The sequence below is a fragment of the Sceloporus undulatus genome, chromosome 8 (genome assembly GCF_019175285.1).
Source record: "Sceloporus undulatus isolate JIND9_A2432 ecotype Alabama chromosome 8, SceUnd_v1.1, whole genome shotgun sequence".
In the NCBI taxonomy this organism is placed as follows: domain Eukaryota; kingdom Metazoa; phylum Chordata; class Lepidosauria; order Squamata; family Phrynosomatidae; genus Sceloporus; species Sceloporus undulatus.
The window spans coordinates 32954265-32979736 of NC_056529.1; the positions used below are offsets into that span (position 1 = coordinate 32954265).

The window sequence follows — 25472 nt, forward strand, 5'->3', positions numbered from 1 at the left end:
AAAACCTCCAAAGAAGGAGACTTCACCATCTGAGGAGCTCCTTCCACTGTCAAACAGCTTTTATTGTCAGGAAATTTTTCCTAATGTTCAGGTGGAATCTCATTTCCTGTGGTTTGCCACGTCTTTCAGTCCAAGTTTGTCAAGGGAGAAGCAAACCAGATTTCCTAGCATGCTCAACACCTCATGAAGGCAAGAACCTCACAACCTGGGATATTGGGCTATATGAGAACTAAAATCCAATGCACTGAGAGGGCACCAGTTTGAAGAAGTTTGTTCCTACATTCCGAGAGCTGCCAAGAGTATGATAGCGCAAAATAAAATTTCTTATAGGAAGGCTCTCATCTTTTTAATTTGTGTGTGTGTGTGTGTGTGTGAAAGAATCTATTGCTGTTGTATGGCTCACACATTGTAAATATTAAATGAGATTCTATTTCTGAAGCATCCTGCACTTCCCTTTGTACAGCAAGAGAGGAAGTCAGCGGTGGTACCGATCAGCCTTGAATCACAGCCAGTTATTAAAGAAAAGTAACCTGTGGCTCAGTCTTATAGGCTAAAAGCAATATGGCAAATATATCAAAAACCCTAGTTCATAAATCTTAGGAATTAGGGAGTTGTAGTCAAATGTTTGATCAGTTTATTTTATTTTATTTTATTTTGAATATTTTTATTAGTTTATATTAATACAATACATATTTACAAATTACAGATTACAATCTCAGCACAAAAACATATCCTTTACATCACCAGTTGTTCTTCATGACTTTGCTTCCTGTCTTTTTTATCTTCTTTTGTGTTGCTTACTTGTCTTCTTTTTGCTTCTTGCCAATAATAATATACAACCATATCTGTCTCCTAAAAACATATAATTATATTCCTAAACAAGCCAGAAAAAGAGACTAAAGCAAAAAAAAATATATTTATCCATAGATTGTATATATCCAGACGTATTCTCCAAAATATATCATATAAGTATAGCCTTGTTTACATTTAACTCCCATATTCCTTTCCTGGACTAATACAGTTTACTTTATTTAGATAACCAACCTAGCCAGGTTTTCATCCAGACACCATCTTTTTTTCAGAAACATCACTAATTGACCCCATTCTTTTTCCAGTTTATCCTTCTCCCCGTCCCCCAATTTACATGAAAGCAGGTCTAGTTGTCTTATATCATTTAATTTCATTAACCATTCATCTATCTGTATCTTTTCACTTTCTTTCCAGTGACACTGGAATGATCAGTTTATTTTAAAGACGGGACATGAAGTTCAGCCTGTCCAGATTTCTTGGTTTTAATCCACCCCTTCTTCCTTGAATTTCCCTCTTACCAATGCCATATATATCCAACCTCTCGCTTGGATTTCTGCAATGCGCTCTACATGGGGCAACCCTTGTACCATACCCGGAAGCTGCAATTAGTGCAGAATATGGCAGCTCGACTGGTCACTAATACATCTAGGGCCAGTCATATAACCCCAGTGCTTAAAGACCTGCACTGGCTGCCTATTCGCTTCCGGGCGCAATACAAGGTGTTGGTCGTTACCTATAAAGCCCTAAATGGCTTGGGCCCAGGGTATCTGATGGACCGCCTCTCCCCATATAATCCGCCCCGCACCCTCAGATCATCAGGGCAGCAACTTCTAAGAGTTCCGGAGGCCAGATTAGCTTCTACTTCTAGGAGGGCCTTTACGATCTCGGCCCCCAGCCTCTGGAACTCGCTGCCAATGGAGCTCCGCGCAGCCACCTCCCTACCCCAATTTAAGAAGGGGTTGAAAACCTATTTAAACAAGCCTACCCCTGAATACTTCCCCCTGAATATGTACTCTCCTCCCCCCCCCCGTTCCTCTGTCAGCATTAGACCGGCATGAGGCTGCAATGTTTTTAATATGTTTGGTTTTATTATTTTATTGTGATATGGTTTCTTTTTATATATTGTACTTGGATGGATGTATACTGTATTGTTAATCTTGTTGTACACCGCCCTGATTTGAAGAAGGGCGGTATAGAAATAAAACTTTTATTTATTATCTATTTATACACACACACACACACACACACACACACACACACACACGCATTCACTCTTGTTGCTACGTTCTATATATAGTTTTCTGCTGCAGCTTAGTCAGTCCCCTTCTATTTTCCCAGAAGCTATACCACTTGTCAACCTCCACACTCACTTCCAAATAATGTGAGAATAAGCATCACAACACTGGAAAGATTTATCATCCTTCTCCCCATTTATCCATCCATTTGTGATTTTTTTTTTCTGAGTAGATATGAATATCCCAGCTCATAATTCTCTACGTACCCATTTCTAACTCGTGAATGTTTTATATTTTTGTTTTATTCTTTATACTTGTGTGCACAAGTAAGCCATTATGCTGAGCACTTTACACACATGCACACTACACTTGATCTTAGCCAAAAGGCCAAGAAGCGATGAGCACTTTACTGCAATTCGTTACATCGGTAATTATGAGAAAGAAAAGATAGAGTGAATTATTTTTAGAAACTTAAACAATCTCAGTGCTCACTTGAGGGTCATTCTTGCTCAGCAGAAACAACCAAGCAAGTACTAGTTTGCAAGCCTGGGAAAGAAAGCAGAGACCTCAATGGTTGTTTTACCTGTCCTTTGTGAGTTTCAATTACTTTTGAAGAAGAGCCCTACACCTTGAAATAGATTCTCCTGCATCTTTTATGGCTATTCCTTATTTGCACTACTTCATTTACTGAACTCAACTCATTTACTAAAATGTTAATTCACTAGTTTTCCTCTGCAGTTTGTAGCCACGTGGCTTTTCAAAACATTTCAACATTCTTGGTTGTTGGTTTTTGTACTAGAAAAAAATCTGCTGAGGAAAAAAAGGTGGAATAGGTGCACAGTGCTTTATGATTGCTAGTGCTTAAATGCATGAAATTACACTAGGCCTCCTTGTTCCTTCATTCTTTGTTCCTTCATTCCTTGTCTGGAATTACATTAGGCCTCCTTGTTCCTTCATTCTTGTCTTGTCTGCCTACCTCCTCTATTTCCATAATCTAAAACCTAATTATGTATTCCTAAATTCCCTGATATTAATGGACCTATCTATGTCCATTTTGTTTAGCCCAGTTGTTCCCAAATTTTGGCCCTCCACATGTTTTGGAATTTAACTCCAAGAAGCCCCAGCCAGCATGGCCAACAGTTAGGCATTCTGGGAGCTGAAGTCCAAAACATCTGGAGGACCAAAGTTTGGGAACCACTGGCTTAGTCAGTTGTTGTATGCCTTCCACTCATTCCCAACATATGGATAACTGAGTCTTGTGGACAAACCTACCATCGGGTTTTCTTGACAAGGTTTATTTGCCATTGTCTTCCTCTTAGACTAAAGGAATATGTCTTGCCCAAAGTCACCAAGTGGGTTTCCATGGCTGAGTGGGGTTTTGAAATCTGGGTTCCCCTCATAGTGTAACTCTCAAACTACTATACCACACTAGCTCACTACATTTAGCCTAGTTGACAAAATTCTTCCTATTAAGAGCTAATAGTACGCTGGGGTTTTTTGGGTTTTTTTGGCACTCCCAGAAGTTCAAATGACCTATACTACTGAACTGTTGGTGGTTCACTACCACCTAGAAATCCAGTTTCTGGGGAACGTGTCTTTGTTGTATAGCATTAAACAGTGCTTTCTACACATTATATATACAAAGACTCTCGTGCATATACACATGCATGGAAAAATAAAACAGTTCCACTAGCAAAGATCCAAACATATGTGATGCCTCCAGTGCAATTCCAAAACATTTTTCCCCCTTCCACAAGGGAAAAAAGTAATACAGCCATTCAGCTGCTCTCAGCATTTTGTGGGCACTGCTTTACATGCACAAGGGAACATTTTTCAACTGACCATTGTCTTTCTTTCCTCCTCTCTGGCAGCATGTTGCCCAGCAGCTGCAGAACCTCCTACAGTGGCTAATGGGTGTACCAGCTGGTTTAAAAATGAACAGAGCTTTGGACCAAGTCTTGGGCCGATTCTTCCTCTACCACATCCACCTCTGGATTAGTAAGTGCACCTGGTTGGGGTTTTTTTTTTTCATTATAATAAAATTATTTGTTTCCAGGGGGAGGCAATCACCCTAGCATGCTCCAGTTGTTTGGAATTACAACTGGCTTCATTAATTGATCGTGGTTACTAGGAAGTATAGTGGAGTCTCTTTGGAGGATTTTAAACAGAGCTGGATGCTCATCTGTTGTGAGTGCTTTGGTTGTGTATTCCTGCATGGCAGGGGGTTGGACCGGATGGCCCTTGTGGTCTCTTCCAACTCTAGGATTCTGTGAAATGATTCAACACATCTGAAGAGTACCAGGTTGAAGAAAGCCTAGAGCTGAGAGACTCCCTCAGCTGCTGCTGTAGAAGATGGTGTTTATAATCCAACACATTTTGAGGATACTGGATTGAGCAACACCCCATTAATAATTTTCAACAAGAGTCGTAGCAAGCAGTCCTTTCCTGTCAATGCCACTAGAACATCAACATGGATGTCTGCAAACTCTGATTGGACCCCTGATCTATCTGCCAGCCAAATACCTATCCAGACTACCAGCAAGCCCAACCAAATGAACCAAGATTAAATACCAGTCTTGCAAGCCATCCAGCTCCCTGACCCAATATTACATATTGTTGTTGCGTGTCTTCAAGTCATTTCCAACTTATTGTGATCCTAAGGCAAACCTCTGGGCCTGAGAGGGTGTGATTTGCCTAAGGTCACCCAGTGGGTTTTCATAGCCAAGCAGAGAGGTGAACCTTGATCTTCAGAGTCCCACTCCTGTACTAAAACCACTAGACCACTCTGGTTCTTGGTATTACTGATACACATATGCAAACCAAACAAAATACATCATTTTTAAATATAAAGCACAGCAATTTAAAAAAAACAGTTAAATAATATACAGAAACATCACAAAGAGAGTAAACGGAAAAGATAAAATGGGAAAGGTGAATGTCCTAGTCTAGACATACACACCCCAGGCAAAGCGTAAGCCTCTAAGCAGATAGACTCAAAACCATAGACAGGTTACATGGAAGATCACAAGATCAACCACAAACACAGCTGCTATACCAATTTCATAGCAGAAGCTGGTTATATACCATAGATTAGTGTACCTGAATCAGCCAGTCAGGACTGCTGTGTTCCAACATTCTAGCCTTAGGCATTCTTATAAGTTTTATGAACCCATTTGAAACCTGTTCTTATTGATGAGTAAAAAGCCATGGGCTTCTCAGCACCAGAGTGTACCAAATAGATATCAAAGGTGTTTAAACTGTAGTATGATTGACATAGCTCCACAGGCCTACAATCTGACAAGCAGATACAGTCTGAAAAATCACAGACAAACAAAAGACAGGCTTGCAAACTCAGATTTTCCCAGTTCTCTCAGACATTTTTGCAGCACAGAAAGAGAATAGCCCAGTGGCTTTGTGTCATCTGGGTCCACCTCCAGATGTTAATAGCACTGACTGTCCCAAAGGGCATAGTTAGATTTACATATAGCAAGGATTTTAATTTTGTGGGATTATTCCACTTTTTTAGCAACCATGTGATACCAGAATGACTGGCACAGATTGATATTCATGTGTATACGTTAATGTTTGCAGCAGAGATTGAATATTTTTTCCTTTTTCATTTAATTTGGTGGGGGGAACCTTTCTTAAGGAATACATCAGCACCTGGGATCCTCCAATAGATGCTAAAGCCCATAACCCTGCCAGGGCTCCCAGCTAATGCCTTTTCTGTTTACCTGACCCCCTTTATGCATTACTTATATTTTCCATGGTACCTCAATGCAGCATTGCTCATAGGTACTGTGGGAAATTAAAATGGCAGTTTGTTCCACATGCCAAGCACTACTGTGTTAACACTGTTAGATAAGAGGGACTTTGTCCAGGGTCCCTTCAGTCTTGAAGTACCTCTGCCAGGAAAAGCAACGAGTGACCTCAGTATGAGGTGAGTGCCATGCATTAGGCTCCCTGAAGACGTCACCATAAAATGGAAAGTCTCCATGGCAAAAAAAACCCCACCAAAAATCAAACAGACCATAAAACCCAGTATTAAAAAACCCACAAGGGAACATATTTCATTGTGGGGGGAAATCTTCCATATAAAATAGCGGGTATAAATAGCTATTACTGGTTTAATATTTTTCCAGTTATGCTGAATTAGCAGGAACAAGGCCAGGACAGGGCTGGTGGTATTTCATAGTCATTTAAACCAAGGCTGTTCAATTAATAGGTTCTGAGTGGGATTCAGCCTTCAAAAAACTTTCCTCCAATCCTTGAAGGCATAATTAAATTTCAGTCACATTGTGGTAAAATGTTTTCCTAGTTTCTTTCATAACACAAAGCTATTGCACCCCTCTCTTCGATTTGGCATTAGTACCTTGGCACCAGGTGCGAATCTGTTCTATACTGATAACTGGATGGCACCAGCTTTCTTAGAGTTAGTCTACCCTTAGGGAGTCTTTTGTGGGAAATCAAAAATTTGTCTTTTGGTGAAAGCTTGACTTCCTTTGTGTGTCCCCCCCCCCCAAAGTCATTTTGGGCAGGAGAAGTGCTCTTTTAAGTGACCATCTTTCCTTTTCTTATTGTTCAGGTTATATCCACCTGATGTCTCCCTTCATTGAGATGATCTTGTGGTATGTTGGCTTATCAGCTTGCCTTGGCCTCACAGTGGCCCTTTCCATCCTCTCGGACATCATTGCACTCCTGACCTTCCACATCTACTGCTTTTATGTCTATGGAGCAAGGTGGGTGCACTTTATTAGCTGATGCTTGGCAATAGTGCTGAGGACCATTTAAACTCATTCCTAACTGAATGTGCCTTAGCAGGCAGACCATCAAAGTACATTATAAATCACCATTCATGAATTCTTTGAGTGGCTTTTAGACAAGTCACTTCCTTTCACCCTCAGTTTACCATCTGTAAAATAAAGAACAGGATATTATTGGCCCAGGAATTATTGTAAATCAAAATTTGCTCAGTGAAAACTATCAGAAAATCAAAAAAAAATTTAGTAGATGATCCTAGCCTCATAAATAGTCAGGGGATGGGAAATTATTGGAATACGTATCACGTTTTCAGTATTAGGGAGTGTTGTTTGATCAGTTAGGCTCTTGGACATCATATATTGATTATGTTGAACAGGAAATTGAAAAATATATGTTTGGCACCATCAGCAGATTCAACATTCTACACCTGTCACTTAATCGTCTTATGCACTCCTTACTTTATCTCATTTTATAATGTAAAAACACTTTTAATAAACTGTAATATTGCAGGTTGTTTTAAACATTGCTTAGATAATGGGTCTAATTGTTGCAATAGATTTGGAACACCCAAAAGTGCTATATAAAAACTACATGTTGTTTTTATGTATAAGGTTGAAAATTCAGTCAGGGTGGGGCTCAATTTGAAGAACTAGATGCCATTTCAGAAATATTCTCATGGGGCCACATTCCAGTGGACAGGGTCAAAAGCCAATGGGTGGGACCAAAAATACCATCATCTTTTAGCTCAAACTACTTACTGCCAATAAGAAGCAGTCTTTCATTCTATATTTTATATATATATATATATATAGAGAGAGAGAGAGAGAGAGAGAGAGAGAGAGAGAGAGGAGCTGGGAAGCCACCAAATTGTGGGGTGATGGGGAAGGAGCTATTCCTCTGAGGAACTGGGTTGGGGCCCAGCAAGGCTGGGTTCAGGTCTCAGGTTCATTAGCCTTGCCCTAAGAAAATAGCATTGCTGAAATACTTTATACAAAATCAAACATCATTTGGGAGAGGCATGGTGCAAGTATATTGACTTACTGCTTATTCCAGGGGTGGGATTGATGCAGGTTTCCAGATGTGTCGGACTACAACTTCCAGAAGCCCTAGCCAGGATAGTCAGTGGTGAGGAATGCTGGATGATACTGTTCAGAATCATCTGGAGGGTTACATGATCCTCATCCCTAGTCCTATGCTGAAAAGCTGGAGCTCTCTTAGGGTCTTAGGTAAGCTTATCCTGCCTCCTGTCTGCCAAAGCATTATCACTTGGTGCTTCCCTGACCCACTAGAGGGCATAATGCTCTTTAAAGTCACAAAGAGAAAAATGAGGGCTAGGCGTATGCTATGTGTATGTATGGCATTGCATCCCAGTTTCACCAGTTACTTTTCAACAGCCATTCCAAACAAAATGTCTGTTGCTTAACCTTTTGCACCAAAAGAAAGGATGACAATTTTTAATAAAGGCAACCCAGGGAAGCAAAGCAAAGTCTCATATAGATACCCTGCCTGTGAATAAAAGTAGAATCAGAGACAGTGGTGTTCATGTGGAATATCAGTGTGCAAAAGGAACTTGTAGCACATTTGAGACTAACTGTGCAAAAGACATAGCATAAACTGTCGTAGACTTAGGTTGCATACGCATTGCAAAAATAATCTGGTTTGACACCACTTTAACTGCCATGACTCAATCCTATGGAATCCTGGGAACTGTAGTTTGTTGTGGCACCAGAGCAGGGCAGAGGTTGGAAACCTGTGTGTAGGGAGTCATAAAATAGATGGAATAGTTGTCATGTTTGGTACAAGACATTTTCCTATGTACCTGTTTTTCTGACGTCTGCCTTCAGAAAACCTTTCCCCATGAGTTTGACTGCTGAGAAATCCTTGCACTTCTCCCCAAGTGCCTTTGAGCATGCATTCTGGGTTGCACACTCATGTAATATGGAACCTGGTTGGACCTTGTTCCCTTATGTGGAAAGTGTGCCCCAAAACCCACATCTGTGCTCTTTTGTACCTGCGCATTGCCCCAAAATGTTTCTGGTGAGGGGCAGTATTTCAGATAATTTCTCAGCCATAACGGATCTTTGTTCTTCAGAAATCCCCAGTTATCTTAACATTGTTTTAAAATGCCTCCTCTTAAAGCATCTGGTTTGCAGCAGACACACAGGTTTTTCTGGATATATCTTGCCAATGCTTTATGAAACAGTTTTGTCCAATCTGCATGTGCAAAATTGAATTTGGACTCTGGTATGCATTATATATCTCTGAAAATATTGTATTTTTTCCTCTCAAGGCCAATATTTTTGATTTCATGTTTAACAGAAATATTTGAGACTGCAGAAGCAGTATATGCTAAAAACAGAGAAACCAGAGGCAGAGGAAGACATCCACTGGTTGGGGAGGCCCATAGTTCTGCCTCACCCTTCCCTTGTTTTTTTCCCTTCCACTCTTCCACTCTAGTGCCTGCCAAAATATTTAGAACACCATGAAAAACCCAATATTACAACCAGAAAAATGGAACTAAATACGTGCCAATGAACACAGCTCCTCAACATTTTATTACTGGGCCTGCTGTTTGTAAAGACCTCAGCATGGAAAGATAGTTCTTGTTTTTAGGCAACACCAAGAGTACCCAGAAAGAAAGGAAGCAAGCAAGCAAGATTGCTCCAACTAGGAAAGAGGAAGAAGTTGTAGAAATCTTTACATTACTTCACATGTTCCATGTATTGCATAGGAGAATTTTCTAATGTGTGACATAGTCTATTTTTTCCCTCTCAACCATTCAGTGGTTCCTGATATCAGGGTTTCTTGCCAGCATAGCTTGGAAAAGGTGCTTTTTTAAACTACAGTGTCCTGTGGCCATGCTGACTGGGGGATTCTGGGAGTTGTAATCCAAAAAAATTAAAGTTTCCAATCATTTATCCTTTCTTTGTCTGTTGATCAAGCCAGCTCAGCCTGCGCTTGTCCACACGCATAGCTTATACTTATTAACAATGACTTGTATACTACATACACCTGGCATCCTGTGCTGAACTCTCAGGGTGTCTCATGGGTAAAGATATTTGTTTCTCTTCAATAGCGCTCCTGGAAATGTACTGTAGACCCAAGCAGGAATAAGAGAAGCTTCTGTATGAATGCATCATATTGTCGGTCAGCTTGCTACCTGAGCAGGAGCACATTTGTCAGGAGTGTGGCCTTCCAGATGTTGTTGGACTGCAGCTTGTATCTTCCTAGCCAGCATAGCCAATGATGAGGGATGAGAGGAATGTCAGACCAACAACACATTTCCCACCTGTGAAAATATACAGTTGTTTGAGACTGGGACTTTTTTCTTTTCAGCATGATTTTGTGTTTTCTTTCTCTGGTTCTAGGCTCTACTGCCTCAAGATCTATGGCTTGTCATCACTGTGGCGCTTGTTCCGTGGGAAGAAGTGGAATGTCTTGAGACAACGGGTGGACTCCTGTTCCTATGACTTGGACCAGGTAGAGGTTTTTGGAACATAGGAACAGGGAAAGAAATCTGAGTTATAATGAGGATTTACTCCCCACAACTCAGGCAGGTGCATCAGCAAAGGGCTTAATTTGACGTTATTTCCAGTAGCATGCTGTTTTTCCCCCAATGGTAGTGCTGTATGTAGGTGTGTTGGCAGAAATAGCTGCAATTAAGTCAGTTTTGTTCGTGTGCTGGATGCACTCATGATTGAAAGCACCATGCGTGCCAAACGCTATATAGATGGTGGCGTGTACCAGAAGCACATAGGTCCAGTCGTACTCTTTGTTCATAATATGACACAGATGCAGGCTTCCTGTTTATGAGTGGACCCTGAATGTCACTTGAATGTCATCATTCTTTGCTGGCCAATTTTCTTGCCAGCTCGCAAGCAGTTATCTCTGAAGGGGGCCTAATCCTGCGAGACCCCTCTGGCAGGTGCTTGGTGCCATAGAAGTCAGAGCACAGGAGCGATAATGGGGTAACAGTGGCGAGGAAAGCAATTGGAGTAGAAGACACCAAATAATTACAGCCATACCCAGCAGTGTTGCCATAGTTACCTGCTGCTTTGTGTTTCTATTAAAAGGCCTATTTAATTCACATCAGATGGAGCTAGGCCCACATGTTCCCATCAGGACGACTGAGTGAATGAATATATATATATGTGCACACTTCTTGCCTTTTTCTGAAATGTCAAGGGAACAGCATGACCAGCATTATGGTGGTTCTTGGCCCCCGCTCTCCCCCACTATCCAAGTCACATTTCTGGGGAAAGAAGAAGGGAGAACTTGGGCTATGAGAATCTACCCTTCCACTCTGTTTTGTTCCTTTGCTGGCCTGTGGGCAAATGGTGGATGGCCAGATTATTTTTTCCTCTAGCATCTGCTCTTATCTTTCAGATAGTTGCAGAAACACTCTCTGTAACTTCTTTGAACAGTGTGGACTGATGAATTTTCTCAGAGTATGGTCACACATTTCGAAGCCTGAAGATGTTCAAATGGAAGTCACTCCTGTTAAATCCTTTCTGCCAAAGCCACATCGTTCCTTGTTGTGTAGATGATGCTTTTGTACACCATTCTTGCTGATGTTGCTCTAGCAACTTCTTTGCAAACTAGAATAATAATAATAATAATAATAATAATAATAATAATAATAATAATAATAATAATAGATTTGTGAAGTTGAAGTCTTTCATGGCCGGCATCCGTAGTTTTTTGTGGTTTTTTTTTTGGGCTATGTGGCCATGTTCTAGAAGAGTTTATTCCTGACATTTCGCCAGCATCTGTCACTGGCATCTTCAGAGAATGCTGGCATGGAAAGGAGTTGGGTATATATATATATATATACTGTGTGAACCTTTGCAAATTTTAAAGTCAAAGAGCAGGAAAAACAGACTAGTTCACTTTTATCCATAGCTTGATAAAATTACTTTTGGACTATGGCTCCCATAGTCACCCAGACAACATGGCTTGTGGGAGAATGTGGGAGCTGTAATCTTGAAACTACAGCAATAGCATTTACATTTCTATACTGCTTAATATAGAAATGCGGGATATAAGGAAATAAAATAATAGAGAACTCAGCATTCTCTAAGCAGTTTACAATGTGTAAGCCAATTGCCTCCAACAAGGTGGGTCCTCATTTTACTGACCTACAAAAGGATGGAAGGCTGAGTCAACCTTGGAGCCCCTGGGATTGAACTCACAACATTGCGGCTGAAGTATTGGTATTTAACCATGCGCCACCAAGGCTCCTACCAAGCTCCAGCTACGCCTGCAGAGAGCCTGATGCAGATGTTATCTCAGCCATCAATGCATACAGTGGTCTTAATTCTTTCAACTTCATCTGCAGTATGTGGAAGATGATTTATTTATATTCCTTTCAGGGTTCCCAAGTAAATGGGTTGCTCATTAAGAAAGAGCAAGAAACCTTTAGCCTTGTTGGTTTTTCCCATCGGCTATGCTGGGTGGGGCTGATAGACAAAACATCTGGAGGGTCAAAGGATTCCCACCCTTCATGTTTTTTCTAGTCTTAGAGCATCAAAAACACATCTCTTCTAGCTTGCTCAGTATACTGTACTATCAAGAGAGAGCCTGGAAGTGTGTTAATGGGAATGGTAAAAAGGGTATATGCAGAAACATTTCAAGAGTCCCTAGTGCCATCTGCTAGGAGGATAGAGAGGGGAATTTCTCACACTTTGAGAGCTTTGTATCGCCACCACACTTTAGATTTGCTGTTATAATTAATCTCTGCTAATACTGGATTCTTCTGTGTCTTTTTCCTCCTCCAGTTATATATTGGCACGTTGTTATTTACCATCTTGCTGTTTCTTCTGCCAACAACTGCACTGTATTATTTAGTCTTTACTTTGGTAAGTTTGCCTAACGTGGGATTGCGGGGTGGTAAAGTATTGGTTCCTTTTCTTTCTTTTCTACAGAACGACACTCAGAGCAATATGCAAAAGCCTGAGGTGTGTTTGAGAAGTTTGCAATCTAGATGGAATGCCATGCTAGGAACGTGACAAATGTAACCTATTCAAAAGAGTGCTTTTAAGACACAACTCTCATAAATCTCAAAGATGCAAATGTTAGTAGTTATGGTGGACTTGGATTATCCTGATTCCTGATGGAACACTAACTCTACTTCCTGTGGGTTCTCCAACAAATTCCTGATGTGCTTTGCAGATAATTTCCTGATTCACAAGGGGACTGGCATTTATGGACTTGTTCCTAACCAATGGGGAGGAGTTGGTCACTGGAATCAAAGTAAACTTATTCAAGGATAGCTGTGTTGGCCATACAGCAAATTACAACAACATCTAAAATCCACAAAACAGTGACACCTTTATTGGGACAACCAAAAATGCAGAAAATAATCATGCAAGCTTTTGAAGCTCTACTGACTTCTTCATCAGGCCAAGGTTTTAAAAATCACAGGAGAAGAACAAAAATGACAGTGTTACAATCACAGGCCTACATTTTGTCAAGATGTTGTTTTTGTTGTTGTCAGTTAACACACTATCAGAATCTGTGTGAACTTCATATGGTTGCAACTTCTATTTTTCTAAAGAAACAGTTATAGTGGTTTGGCAAATGTATGCTACTGGTAGAAATCTAACTCGGGAAATAATTCCTCCTAGCTCCGTCTGCTAGTGGTGATTGTACAAGGCTTGATCCATCTGCTGGTGGACCTCATCAACTCATTGCCCTTTTACTCAGTGATTCTTCGGCTCTGCCGATCCTACAGACTCGCATGTAAGTTTTAGAAGCTTCTCTTTTTCTATTTTGTTGATTTTTTTCTTCTTCATCCATCCCTGTATTCATTTAGCCTTTTCCTGTACTCACTTTAATTTAAGAAGCTAATTAGAAAGTTATTTCAAAGTCATTATTCCCTAAGTAGAGGAATCCAATAACATACAGTAATTGGGGAAAGGAACCTGAGAATGCGAATCTCGAAATAATTTAGATTCACATTTATTCTGGATCCAAAGTGACATTAATAGGATAGTTGAGATGTAACACCAGACTCAGAGGGTGGGAAATCTATTTTTGGGATAACAACTTCCAGACTATACCTTGAGTCCCTATACTTGGAGAAAGGCGGGATATAAGAAAATAATAATAATAATAATAACAATAATAATAATAAACATCCCAGTGGCTGGGGCATTCTAGGGCTTGTGGTCAAAAAGTTAACTTTTCAGTGCTTTGACTAAACCGTAGTTTGATGTGCCTATATATCATGCATAGGTGTAAACTCAGCATTGCGTTTGAATCCTTCTCCTTGCTGCTGTTCTCCTTCTTTCCTGGTTTCCTCCCTTCTTTCTTGCTGTGAGGCAAACATTTATTTGCTATTTCACCCAGAGAGGTTTGCTGATTTAATGAAATGATTTAACAAAATGGCAAGCCGTGACAAAGGAGAGAGGAAATCATGGCATGCAAGGAAAGCAGAGAAGGTGTGACCCCAAGGTCCAGGGAAGCTCTCATGCTTAACCAGCCTTCCACAACCTTGTGCTCTCTACGTGTGATGAAAACAACTCTCATATTGGCTGGGAATTATGAGTGTTGTGGCCAGTCCATCTATGGAAACAGAGGAATACCTAGTTGGGGAGGGCTGTAACTAGGTTAATGTTGTAGGTGACCCACCCCAGTTAGCAAGATCTGTTAACTTCAAGGGCCCTATTCTAATGGGATCCTCTAAAAGAACTCATTTTCAATTAAGTGCAGGCATAACAATTTTAAAAGGACAAAAGATAAGCAACAGCAGAAGTCAGTAGAACACGGTATAATTCTGTATCTGAGTTGCAGTACAGTCGGCCCTCTGTATTCACAGATTATTTATCGACAGATTCAACCATCCACAATTTGAAAATACTGTAAAAATAGATAAATTTCAAAAACCAAAGCTTGATTTTGCCATTTTATATAAGGGATAACATTTTATTATGTTACTGCATTTAATAGGACTTGAGCATCCATGGATTTTGGTATGTATGGGGGATCCTGGAACCAAACCTCAGCAGATACTAAGAGCCCATTGTATTACCAGCAATTCAGGCTTATGTTTAAATTGATGGTTTTATTTTCCCATGGAGATTTTAACGTTGATCTACTTCTTGATGTTTTGTACCACACAGTTCCGTGTCATTTGAGACAGATCCAGCATTTTAATGAAGCTGTCATTACAAAAAACAAAAATGAGTTATTTGTACTCTTCTTTGAAATTTTTACCCATATGCTTCTTGCTGGAAATATAAAACACCCTAGAGAACAAGCTTCCTTAGAATTTCAACTGTAGTAGCCTAGAAAGCATCTTTGAAAGATACTACAGTTTATTAATTGACTTCTATTAAGCTACTACCTGGGAGCGGGGTGGTACATACAGCCTGAGGGCCACACTTTCCCTACCGTGATCTAGTCCAATGCTGTTTATGCTGACTGGCAGTGGATATCTAATTCTTCTTTCTGGAGATGATGGGCTGGGTTGAACCCTCTTAGTTTGCTTTCTCTTGTATGATTTAGAATAGGTTGGACAATGGTGTAACCCTCCAGATGTTGTTGACCCTCAGTTCCCATCAGCTCCAGTCAACATAGATAATTATGATTAAAAGGTGGAAGTTGCAACCAAACAACATCTGAAGGGCTGCAGGAGCCCCTGTTTGTATACTGCAGTAGTCAGTTGACCAACCCCTTCCATCACCTGCTTTTGCTTGTGTCTTTTCAGCTGGTGTGAAGTTCCGAGTGCTTGAGCAAGAGTCTGGGAAACCCCTTCGACTTTTAATGCAGGTAAATTACTTTACTGCATGGAGGGAATGTTTCTGCTTTTCAGATAACATTCTGTTTCCTCTACTCAGCTCTATTTACTGATGAGAGTTGTAGTCTAGCTGTATCTGCATGGCCCCAAATGACCAACTCTGTCCTAATGTTAAGTGAGTTATAATTAAAAGAATTGAATATTTCCCCAATTTCTCTTTTGTACATAGGTGACACTATAGTAATAATCTTCTGTACAATGCAGAAGCCCCGTCATGTTCAAGAAATTATTTGCTACACATGATTTTCCCCCTTAGAAGTCTATTGGCAGAATGGAGGATAATTCTTGCAAAATAATAAATAAGTCACTAGCTTCTGATTGCTGAGGCTGACCAAAAGAACATGATTTTAAGTGCATGAATTGTCCTCCATCCTATGGAATCCTGGGATTTGTAGTTTTATTCTCTGCCAGTACTGGTGCATCACAAAACTACAAATCCCAGGACTCCATAGGATAGTGCCATTGTAGTTAAAGCGGCGTTAAACTGCATTATTTCTACAGTTTTAGATGTAGCAGTACTGTAAACCCAGTGTAGTTTTAGAAACACGTTTGTGCATTTCCTTTTTTAAAAAGAAAAACTTATCTGGAGGTGGCTTCAGCTGCTTTGGAAGCATGCTGAAAGAAACTATGAAAACAGATAGTAGATACCTGCTTTCAGATCTGCGGAGATGTACTGAGATGTACTTTTTGTCATCCATCTTTTAATCAACATTGTAATAGTTTAAGTGCCAAGGCTGACAAACAGGATTTAAAAACAAAACACTGAACCAGTAGCATTTGGGAGCAAGCTTTCAGTTGACATGTTGTGAATTGCACAAAATTCTTTTTTCGGTGTTTTGTGAAATTGCATAGCTCTCATCCCCACCAAACGCAGCCCAATAATGAAAAGTGTCAGCTGGGCTGTTTTGGATCCTGTCCAATTTAAAGAGAGTTTGGTCTTCTCAAATGCTGAGCTAAGCTTAAATGTAAGTGGCTTGCTGGATCACAGCCAGAGCATTTACTATATTGTATAGGGTCAACCCCACAATGAACTACTTTTACTAGTGGTTTTTTTGTAGAAATCCAAAATTGTATATTGAAATGATGACTCTCCAATGGCTTAGATGCTTAACTGTGACAGAAGCCTCACTTTAGAGTACCATGCGTTCAATTTTATTGTGTTAATTGTGTCCACACATTGGGCCAGAGCTTCTGTGGTTTGTCAAAAGAGGGAAATAAATAACCAAGCTGTTGGAAAATGCTTGAATTTAAGTGCATATTATTGGGGAGATCAGAAACTCTTTATGTGCACATGTGTAGGTTCAGTGCTATGTGCATGACTCTTACTCCTTTCCACCACCAGATAAACCCTCTCACATATAGCCGTGTGGTGCAAATATACAGGCTCCCAACTTATAGTTGCTACCCCAAGGATTCCTGGGCCTCCCTGTGCAAGAAGCTGTTTGTTGGAGAGTTAATCTACCCTTGGAAGCACAAAGGAGAAAAACAGGACTGAGATGGACTCAAAAGAGTCAGTTGAAAAGAACATTGCAAAAAAGAACTATTTTCCAGGCCAAAGACACCTTGGAACCAGCAGTTGCCAAATGGCACTCAAATAGACACCTCTTTTGCCAAGAGCTGTGTAATATATGGGACCAGGGGGTGGACCTTTGCATCAGGTGAGTTCCTTCCCCACCAACATCATGAGCTGGGTTTGGGGTTTTTTAAATGAAATATAATTTAATGCTGAATTAGAGCGCCAGTGGCCAAAACTTAATCTGACTGATAGAAAAATGGAGGTGTGAGTCCTTAGAATATGGAAAAGGTACAGAAGCCGTGCTAACTGTTGGATTCTGAGATTTGTAGTCCAAAAAAAGAGAGCTTTTCCAAGTTTGCAAATAATAGCTGTATAGTACATATGTGGCATATGAGTCCACATGTTGATAAAAATACACAGGCATAGCTTCTTGAAATATTGAGAGCCAAAAGGGCAACTGAATATGGTTAGCAGGGTTCGCACTGGGGCAACAGATGTTGCCTTCATGCTCTCTTTATGGGACTCCTGAAGTCATCTGGCTGCTCACTGCTAGAAACAGGATGTCTGGCTATATGGAGCCCCCCAATGTGGGACTTTTTTTCCCATTGGGGAGTCAGGGCCAAACTACATGGGACCTTTGTCATGTTTGCCCTTGTTCAGTGGATTTCTTTTCTTTTTTTAAAATAGAACTAGCGTGTGGAAATAAGGAGCTAACCATAGAGTATGGGAAGGGGATCTTTAAATCTTTGCACCTATAGCAGTCCCATTTAAAATTTGCCCCTTACACCTGCTACTCACAGTGATAAAGAAGCTCCCGTTAGTGTCTTTGGTCCAAAACACACTGCAGAAATAATCCAGTTTGAGACCGCTTTAACTGCCCTGGCTCAGTGCTATGGAATTCTGAGATCTGTAGTTTTGTGAGACATTTAGCCTTCTCTGTCAGGGAGCTGTGGTGCCACAATAAAGTACAATTCCCAGTATTCCCTAGCACTGAGCCAGGGTGGTTAAAACAGTCTCAAACTGGATTATTTCTGCATTGTGTTTTGGACCTTTGGAAGCTTTCCTACCTTTCTGAATAGCAAGTGGAGTGTAATAGATGGAATTACGAGACTATAGTGAAGAAAAGTATTGGCAACCTTCCTCCACCACTTCATGCCATAGCCTCAGTCTGTGCCAAATATTGTCAAGGAGAAGACAGTCAAACTTAATATCATTAATGCCCAGAGTGTCCTCTATACCTTCTTCCTCCTCATGATTAACAAATCTAGATTAAATTATGCAGAAAAGCAAAATCTGCAGAATAAATTAGCTGCGTTTTGAGAAACTATGTCATTAAGCTCTCAGCTCACAAGTGTTTTGTCCCTATTTTTTATGTCATAGAGTACTAACATTTTTATTTTCAAAAGTCCAGATCACAGTACTTAATCAGAAATATTACACATGTTTTCTAGATTTCTGAGATGCATTTAGCTCAGAGTAGACTTCCTACTCATAAAAACCAACAAGCTGCATAGAGCAGAAAGGATGTCCCCAGATTATTCTGATTATCTAGTTTTTTAGCATTCTATAAATTATACCTGCTATCTAGTTTTTTAGCACCCTATAACACAGGGTGCTAAACCCTTTGAGTTTTAGAACAAAGAGTAAGTTGTTGATGCCATCAAGTTTTTAGTACCATTTTTTAAAATGTTTTGAGCCAATTCATTATTATTGGGTTTAATATAAGACATAAATCTACTGTAAGCATTCCAGTTGAGCCTTTGAATGGCGGGGCTGATGGTGATCTTACAATCTGTCTATTGCTCTAAGCAGGAACGTAACTGGATGCAATGCCCTACCAGCAATAATAGTCGACTGTGAAACATAAAGATGTGAAGAAAACCATTCCAGGGCTAGCAACTGAAGCATACTAACTTTAGAGTAAGGTCCATAGCGGCCAGTAGGACTAATTCTATGTGAATACCTGTAAGGTCTGATTGCTTCTGTATAATACAAAGGCCTAAACCACTTGGTACCTTGACATTAAATTTCAAACTGATTTTCATATGAGCAGCTAAAAGCCTTTTATGATTGCTACTGCAAAGCCGTAATCATTATACCTCTTGGTGTGCTGTGATAATCTGGAAAATCTCTGTATTGGACCTAACTTTTTAGACTTCTTACTCAAACCAATAATGGTAATTTCTCTATTATTTCAATGTACCTGATTCTCAGCATGCTTCTTCTACAATCTAATAGTGCTTGGAGACAATAATAGTTCCTGCTGCTCTTAACAGCTCAGTGCCATAGTATGAACACCCTTCTTAAATGTAGTTGCTGATCTCAGTTATGGTAGACCCATTGAATAAATGGGATTTACATAAGTGTGGATTTACCTTTCAGTAGATGAACTCTGGCTGCGACTAGTAATTGGATGTAGGCCAATGATATTACAATTGTGACTTCATTCAAGACCAGCACCAAAAGATACCAAGGTCTTGATATCCCTGCATTGCATTTTGGAGGACTTTAGATGGTATCTCCAGCAAAACCAACCATTGGTTATACACCTGGGCTCACTGAGACCTTATTCTGTTGTGGATCAGGACACTATAGTGTGCCAACACATTAATAAAGTCACAGCCTAGACACTCTTGCAGTCGCCTGAGTAGAGGTTCAGCTTAATAGCTTATATGTCTCATAAAACCTGCATCGGCTACCTGTATATTTTTCACCATATACAATTCCCTTTAGGGCACTATAGTTCTCTGTAGCTTCCTCTCACATGGGCACATAGTAGGAAAGATGAAGCTCACACTGCCAAGTATTCATTAACTGTATTAGCAAAAGCCATAACATAGGATATAAGCCTTTAGCAACATGTCTACTCATAAACACTGTTAAATATGCATGTTGGTTTTTACATGTCCAGGTATACCTCAGTTAATAAAGTATGTGTGTTCCTATAGCATTGAAAGAATAGGGATAGATACCCTAGCATTTGGGAAACTTCTCACCCACCACACACACACACACCAAGTTTCTGGACTTGATTCACAATATTGCATAAACAAACAATATTTTAAACATAACAGTAAAAAGCTGCAGTAGTTGGGCATTACGTGGGGAGCCATAATATCTAGTGACCTTTTATTGTTGATTTGTGGAGAAAATGTATGGAAGTCCTCTCCCTTTTTTGTGCCCTCTTTTTCACCATTTGAGATTTTTTTTAGTCCCAGGGAGGCAGCATGTCAGTGATGCTCCAGTGACAGTGATGTAAAGCAACATCTCAGCTTTAAAAAGCCTTGTTCCCAGGCAGACCTTGACGTTCTGCAGTTGGTCCTGTGAAGGCACATTCTTCAGTGGAAGAATTCTTTTTCTCTTTGCAAACACAGATCAAGTCCTTCCCGGAGCTCCTCACATTTTCATGCTGAGCACAACTGCCTTTGATTTGCTAATACTAACACTCCACAACTCAAAGAGGGAGACTTAACAGCTCCATCTTCCCAGCCTATGACTAGGGCTGTATTTTCTTCCTTCTCTGTTTAGAATACTAATAAAAATAATTTATGTGAACAGCTCTTGTGACAATTTCTAAGAGTGTATCTGTATTCATTTGTCATAGCAAAAACTATTTTAAAAATCCCGCTGTTTTGAGCCTTTGAATCATGTTCTACTTAGGGCAACCTTAAGGTGTTTATAAGGTGGGTTTTCTTCATAACATTTGTTCGGAGAAGGTTTCCCATTGCCTCCTGAGGTTTAGAGTATGTGACTTGCCCAAGGTGGGTTTCCATGGCTAAGTGGGGATTTGAACTCTGGTCTTCAGAACCCTAGTCCAACACCCAAAACCACTACACCACACTGGCTCTCAGGAAAAATCTAGTAGCACCTGCAAAACTTAAATGTGTTGCATATGTTTTCATAATCTGGTTGAAGTGTTACAGTACATATAAATTATGATAACATTGGCTTGTTGTTATGGGCTGGAATGCATGCCTTAACTGAAAGCCCCCTTTGCTTCCTTGTTCAATTACAATCCAATGTTGTCATAAGGAAATAGGTCAAACTTCAGAAGAAGACCCAGGTTGATGTGCGTAGTGTTTTTTTAAAATGCAATCCATCTGTCTGATTCAAGTGACAGAGTAAAAGTGATACCCATATGTACATCATACATGCACTCTTTTCTTCTAGCACTGCATCAATACAATCTGCGAAGGATTCTAGCAGGCATTGGCCAACCAGGACCCACATCATGGCTTCTTCTCTAGAGCATGCCTTTTTTTAGGGCAGCACTTGATTTCCATCGAAAGAAATTATGAGGCAACCCTGCCGCAGTTCCACAGTTGAGGCCAAAGACAATCTGTTTAAAAAAGCAGAAGGGCCTAGTTTTAAGAGCTCCACTGTGGCCCAGAAAGTAAGGGTGGGAAAGCTATGAGTATATGTGCCTTCAAATCATCTTCTAATTTATGGCGACTCCATGGATTTCATAGGCATGATGGCTTGGCTAGTCCCTTCATCTGAAATATAGCTGACAGCACCATTGGTGGTGTCATTGGTGATCTCTCCTCCAAGTACTAACCAGACCTGACTCAGCTTAGCTTCCAAGATCACGTGCCTCAGAGAGCAACTTTCCATTGGTCCCAGGCCAGTTTGTTTATGGATTATTTTGAAAATCCATTGCTGTGTCAGAATGATTTAATCTCTCTTGCAGATGGAAAAACAGAGGGATCAGATCATCCAGTACGGTCCACTAAATGAGAAAAGAATATGAATTTGTACTTACTTGTCATTCTCTCTTTCCCAAAGCTGCTTCTGTTGCTTTAGGTCTGGATCCAATTCAAACCACTGAAACCATCTGGTGAGTCAGGGTTGCAAACCAGCTGATCTTAGGAGCTTTCTGCTTGTCTAACGTATGTGCCAGCTGGTGCATGTATGTGGATATTTACAGTGTTTTCTAGTGTAATTGCTCATAATCCATTTTGCGCATGTTTACCAACCTGATGTTCTAAGTCTGCTCAGTATAAAATACGTCACAAAGGTAGAGGGGATAGAAAAAGGGGACACGCATTCCCTAGCCGTGTTCCAAAACTGCAGCTATTGAGTCTCTGTTTTACTCAAAAGTAAGTATCCAGGGCCCTGCATCTGGATTATGACCATCACACAGTGCTAAGGAAATATCAACTCCCTTCTGCCACTTGTCATTTAAATTTCTTCTTCTACTTCTTTTAGCTTCTGTAGGTGGCACCTTGATCCGGCACCTTGATCTCGGTCCAATACATTGCACCAGTTCTGTAATGCAGTTCAAGGATTGCGTGACACAGCAGAAAAACTATCCAGGTTCCCAAAGATCTGACGGCAGACCATTTTTCAAAGAGGGCACTGCTGCCAAATAGCCACTGGAACATCTCTGGTGACACTTTTGCACAGGAAAGGGTCTGCCCAACAGAGCAATTCAGTGTTAATAAATTTTCCATCAGATTGCTTTGTATTTGGCTGCTGAACTGCCAAGAGCAGGGAACAGGTTCACATGCGAATGAGGCTGGAGTTTATTTTAAAACCCTTCTCTTCTCGTTCCCCTTGAAGCCCAGACTTCCTTCCCAAGCCAGCCTTGCTTTCAAATGCTGCCTGGCTTCTAACAGTTCACTGAACAGCACCAGCCCTGCAGGCAAAATGGACTAGAGCTCATTGTCCTCTGTTTTGTTTTTTGGTTTCAAATAATGGCAGCCAGTAAAGCAGTGTCTACCCAATTTTTAGCTAGATGGTCTGTAAAAAAAGAGAGGCACACAAATATATGCTCATTCATGGAAACGGCAAAAAGTGGCTCAGTACAAGAATTCCTAAGTCACTAGCTATATGGCTTGAGAACAGTTTCTACCGGTAAGCAACTTTAACTGTGAGCCACCTTGGCTCCCACTTCAGGAGAAAGGCAATCCAACCCTCCATAGCTTGAAAAACATTCTAAAAAGATACATGTCCCTAAAAGCAAAGCTTGATTTTGCCATTTTATATAACGGACACCATTTCATGACACCACTCCATTGAATGGGGCTTAAGCATTTTGGTATCTATGGGGGGTAATGGTCCTGGAACCAAACCCAAGCAGATACCAAGGGCCCGCACTGTATACAGTTCAGGCCTTAGCATTTCCAGTGAGAAAATGAACTGGGAACGATTTGGGCCTGGAATGGAGCCGAACTGGATGAGCCAGTGGCAACTTCACATATCCATCCAATAATTATCCAGACAGATCCTACTTGCCCTTGTACAGATTCTGTTCAAACAGCGTCAATAACGGGCATAGAGATTTTTGCCGAGAATATTCCAGCATCCCCGAAGAGAGGAGATTTCAAGGGAGGGCATGAGAAGAAACCCTTTGAAAGCTCACAGCAAGTCTGATCAAAGACTTCCTCTGTCTCTGTTATCAGCTCTCAAAAGCAATCTCTCACTCTCATTTTAAAATATATATATATATTTTTGGGGGGGATGGCCTGCTTTAAGTTGGATGACCTAAACCACAACATCTCCCCCCCCCCCCACTTTCCCTACGATGTTTTCCCAGGCTTTCCCTGGTTTGCTTTGTGCTCTTGCCTCCCTTGCACTATTCTATCAGTGAGAGTATTATCTGCTGTGCTCTTTTAATCTACAGCCCCAGAGCTACCTCCAGAAGGCTATTGGCAGGAGGGGAAAGACAGGCAGAAAGGAGGGGGGAACGGGGCACAAGAAGCTTATCATCCCAGCTGGAGAGCAGCTGTTTAATTTTCCTTTGCAATGAGACGACGTTAAGACCAATATCTTTGGACCATTGCACTATCTTGAGCAAAGACAGGTGCTGTTCCTTACCTCCCTGAACACTTATTTCTAAGCAGTCCCCATTTTGTTTGGGGGTTCTTTCCATGGATGGAGACACCATCCACCCCCACTCTAAGATTAGAGATGGGTGAGGAAATTTTTGGTAACAGAAATCACATATTTCTTCCTGTATCGGGTAGCTTGACGTTTGGGGGTGGTTTCTTGGTTTGCTTTGAAAAAGACTGAGTGCAAGAGAAAATATGTCTGACAGATTTCACCATCCAGTCCTGGCTTTGAGAGTTTGGCTCTTAAAAATCTGGCTTTGAATCCCAGTGAATTCAACCATATTAATACTGAATTAAGGTTGTGTGTCTGTGCCTGTCATTGCATTATCTTGGGCATAGACAGGTGCTGTTCCTACCTCCCTGGACACCCGATATATTTCGACAGTGGAGCACACTCCCTCAGAGAGTGATGGAGATTCCTTCTTTGGAGGTCTTTAAACAGAGGCTGGATGGCCATTTGTCAGGGATGCTTCGGTCATGAGTTCCTGTATGGCAAAATGGGGTTGGACTGGATGGCCCTTGGGGTCTCTTCTGACTATTCTTAGATTCTATAAGCATCCTTCAACAATCAGATGAAACCACTCTTTGGAAGCAAAAGTTTGGAGAAGTTAATGTTTGGATTGCGGCTCCTGAAATGGCCAATGGTCATGCTGGCTGGGGAAAGTGTAGGAATTGTAGTAACAAAATAAAACAAACTTTTCCAAACTCTTGATCAGGCTGTTCATCTTTGAATGACAGCAGAAAGAAAATCGTTCAGGCCCAAGGAGAATAGCCTCTCGAGGAAGGAGCATTACCAAGAGCTCCCTTCACTGCCTTGGAATCTTGCCTTGTGTGCATCATTTTTTCCCAGGGCTACAAGTCAGTTTCCAGGCGTTGGTTTTCATCCAGACCTTCTATGTTTTCTCCTTTCCTTTCCTTCTTTCCTCCCAGCAGCAGCAGCAGCTGCAGCAAATGAAACTTTTTTTTAAACTTGCATGAAATATTAATAACGGCTGCTCGGAGCAGTCTTCGCCGTGCGTTCTTCTCCTTCACCTTCCTCCTCTCGGGAGTTGTCTACACTTGGCAAGGAAACTTCAAGGATGCCAAAGCAAAGAGCGGGAGAATGGGAGAAGTACACAGCCCATCGATCCCTGTGGGTTCCATAACCAACTGTCCAGGCCCTGTATAAACAAACAGAAAAAGATGGTACTTTGTGGATCTGAGCCTTTTCTCACCTCCGTCCCTTGAATCCACTACTACATCCCATCTTCCCAACTCACCTTACTTTGTATCTGTGCCGTGTTTTGCTCCTTGTACATCTGAAAGAGTGACTACACCAAGCAACCAGTGCTGCTTATACATAGGCTGACCCTCTGTACCGTTTTAAATTAGACAGGACCATTTTTCTTTCTTATTTCCAGACTGTCTCATCATCATCATCATCAGTATTTTCTTATTGTATATACTCGACTAGAAGTCGACCTCATGTATAAGTCAAAGGCAAGTTTGGGTGCCAAGTTTAAGGATTTTGCTATGAC

General features: G+C 40.8%; 1 protein-coding gene across 4 annotated transcripts in view; it reads left to right on the forward strand.

The window, feature by feature from the left end:
* Positions 1-24772, forward strand: part of PIGQ (phosphatidylinositol glycan anchor biosynthesis class Q) — a 38634-nt gene extending 13862 nt beyond the window's left edge. For 3 of the 4 annotated variants that reach the window (XM_042437998.1, XM_042437999.1, XM_042437997.1), the window contains 7 exons: positions 3917-4043; positions 6631-6784; positions 10175-10286; positions 12584-12664; positions 13433-13547; positions 15517-15578; positions 16949-19314. In XM_042437998.1, the coding sequence (XP_042293932.1) occupies positions 3917-4043; positions 6631-6784; positions 10175-10286; positions 12584-12664; positions 13433-13547; positions 15517-15578; positions 16949-17101 (804 nt within the window). In that variant the 3' untranslated portion in view covers positions 17102-19314. Of the gene's footprint in view, positions 1-3916; positions 4044-6630; positions 6785-10174; positions 10287-12583; positions 12665-13432; positions 13548-15516; positions 15579-16948; positions 19315-22330 lie in introns of those variants that run through there. The other variant, XR_006100539.1, reaches the window with a different exon arrangement.
* The last annotated feature ends 700 nt before the right edge of the window (positions 24773-25472 follow it).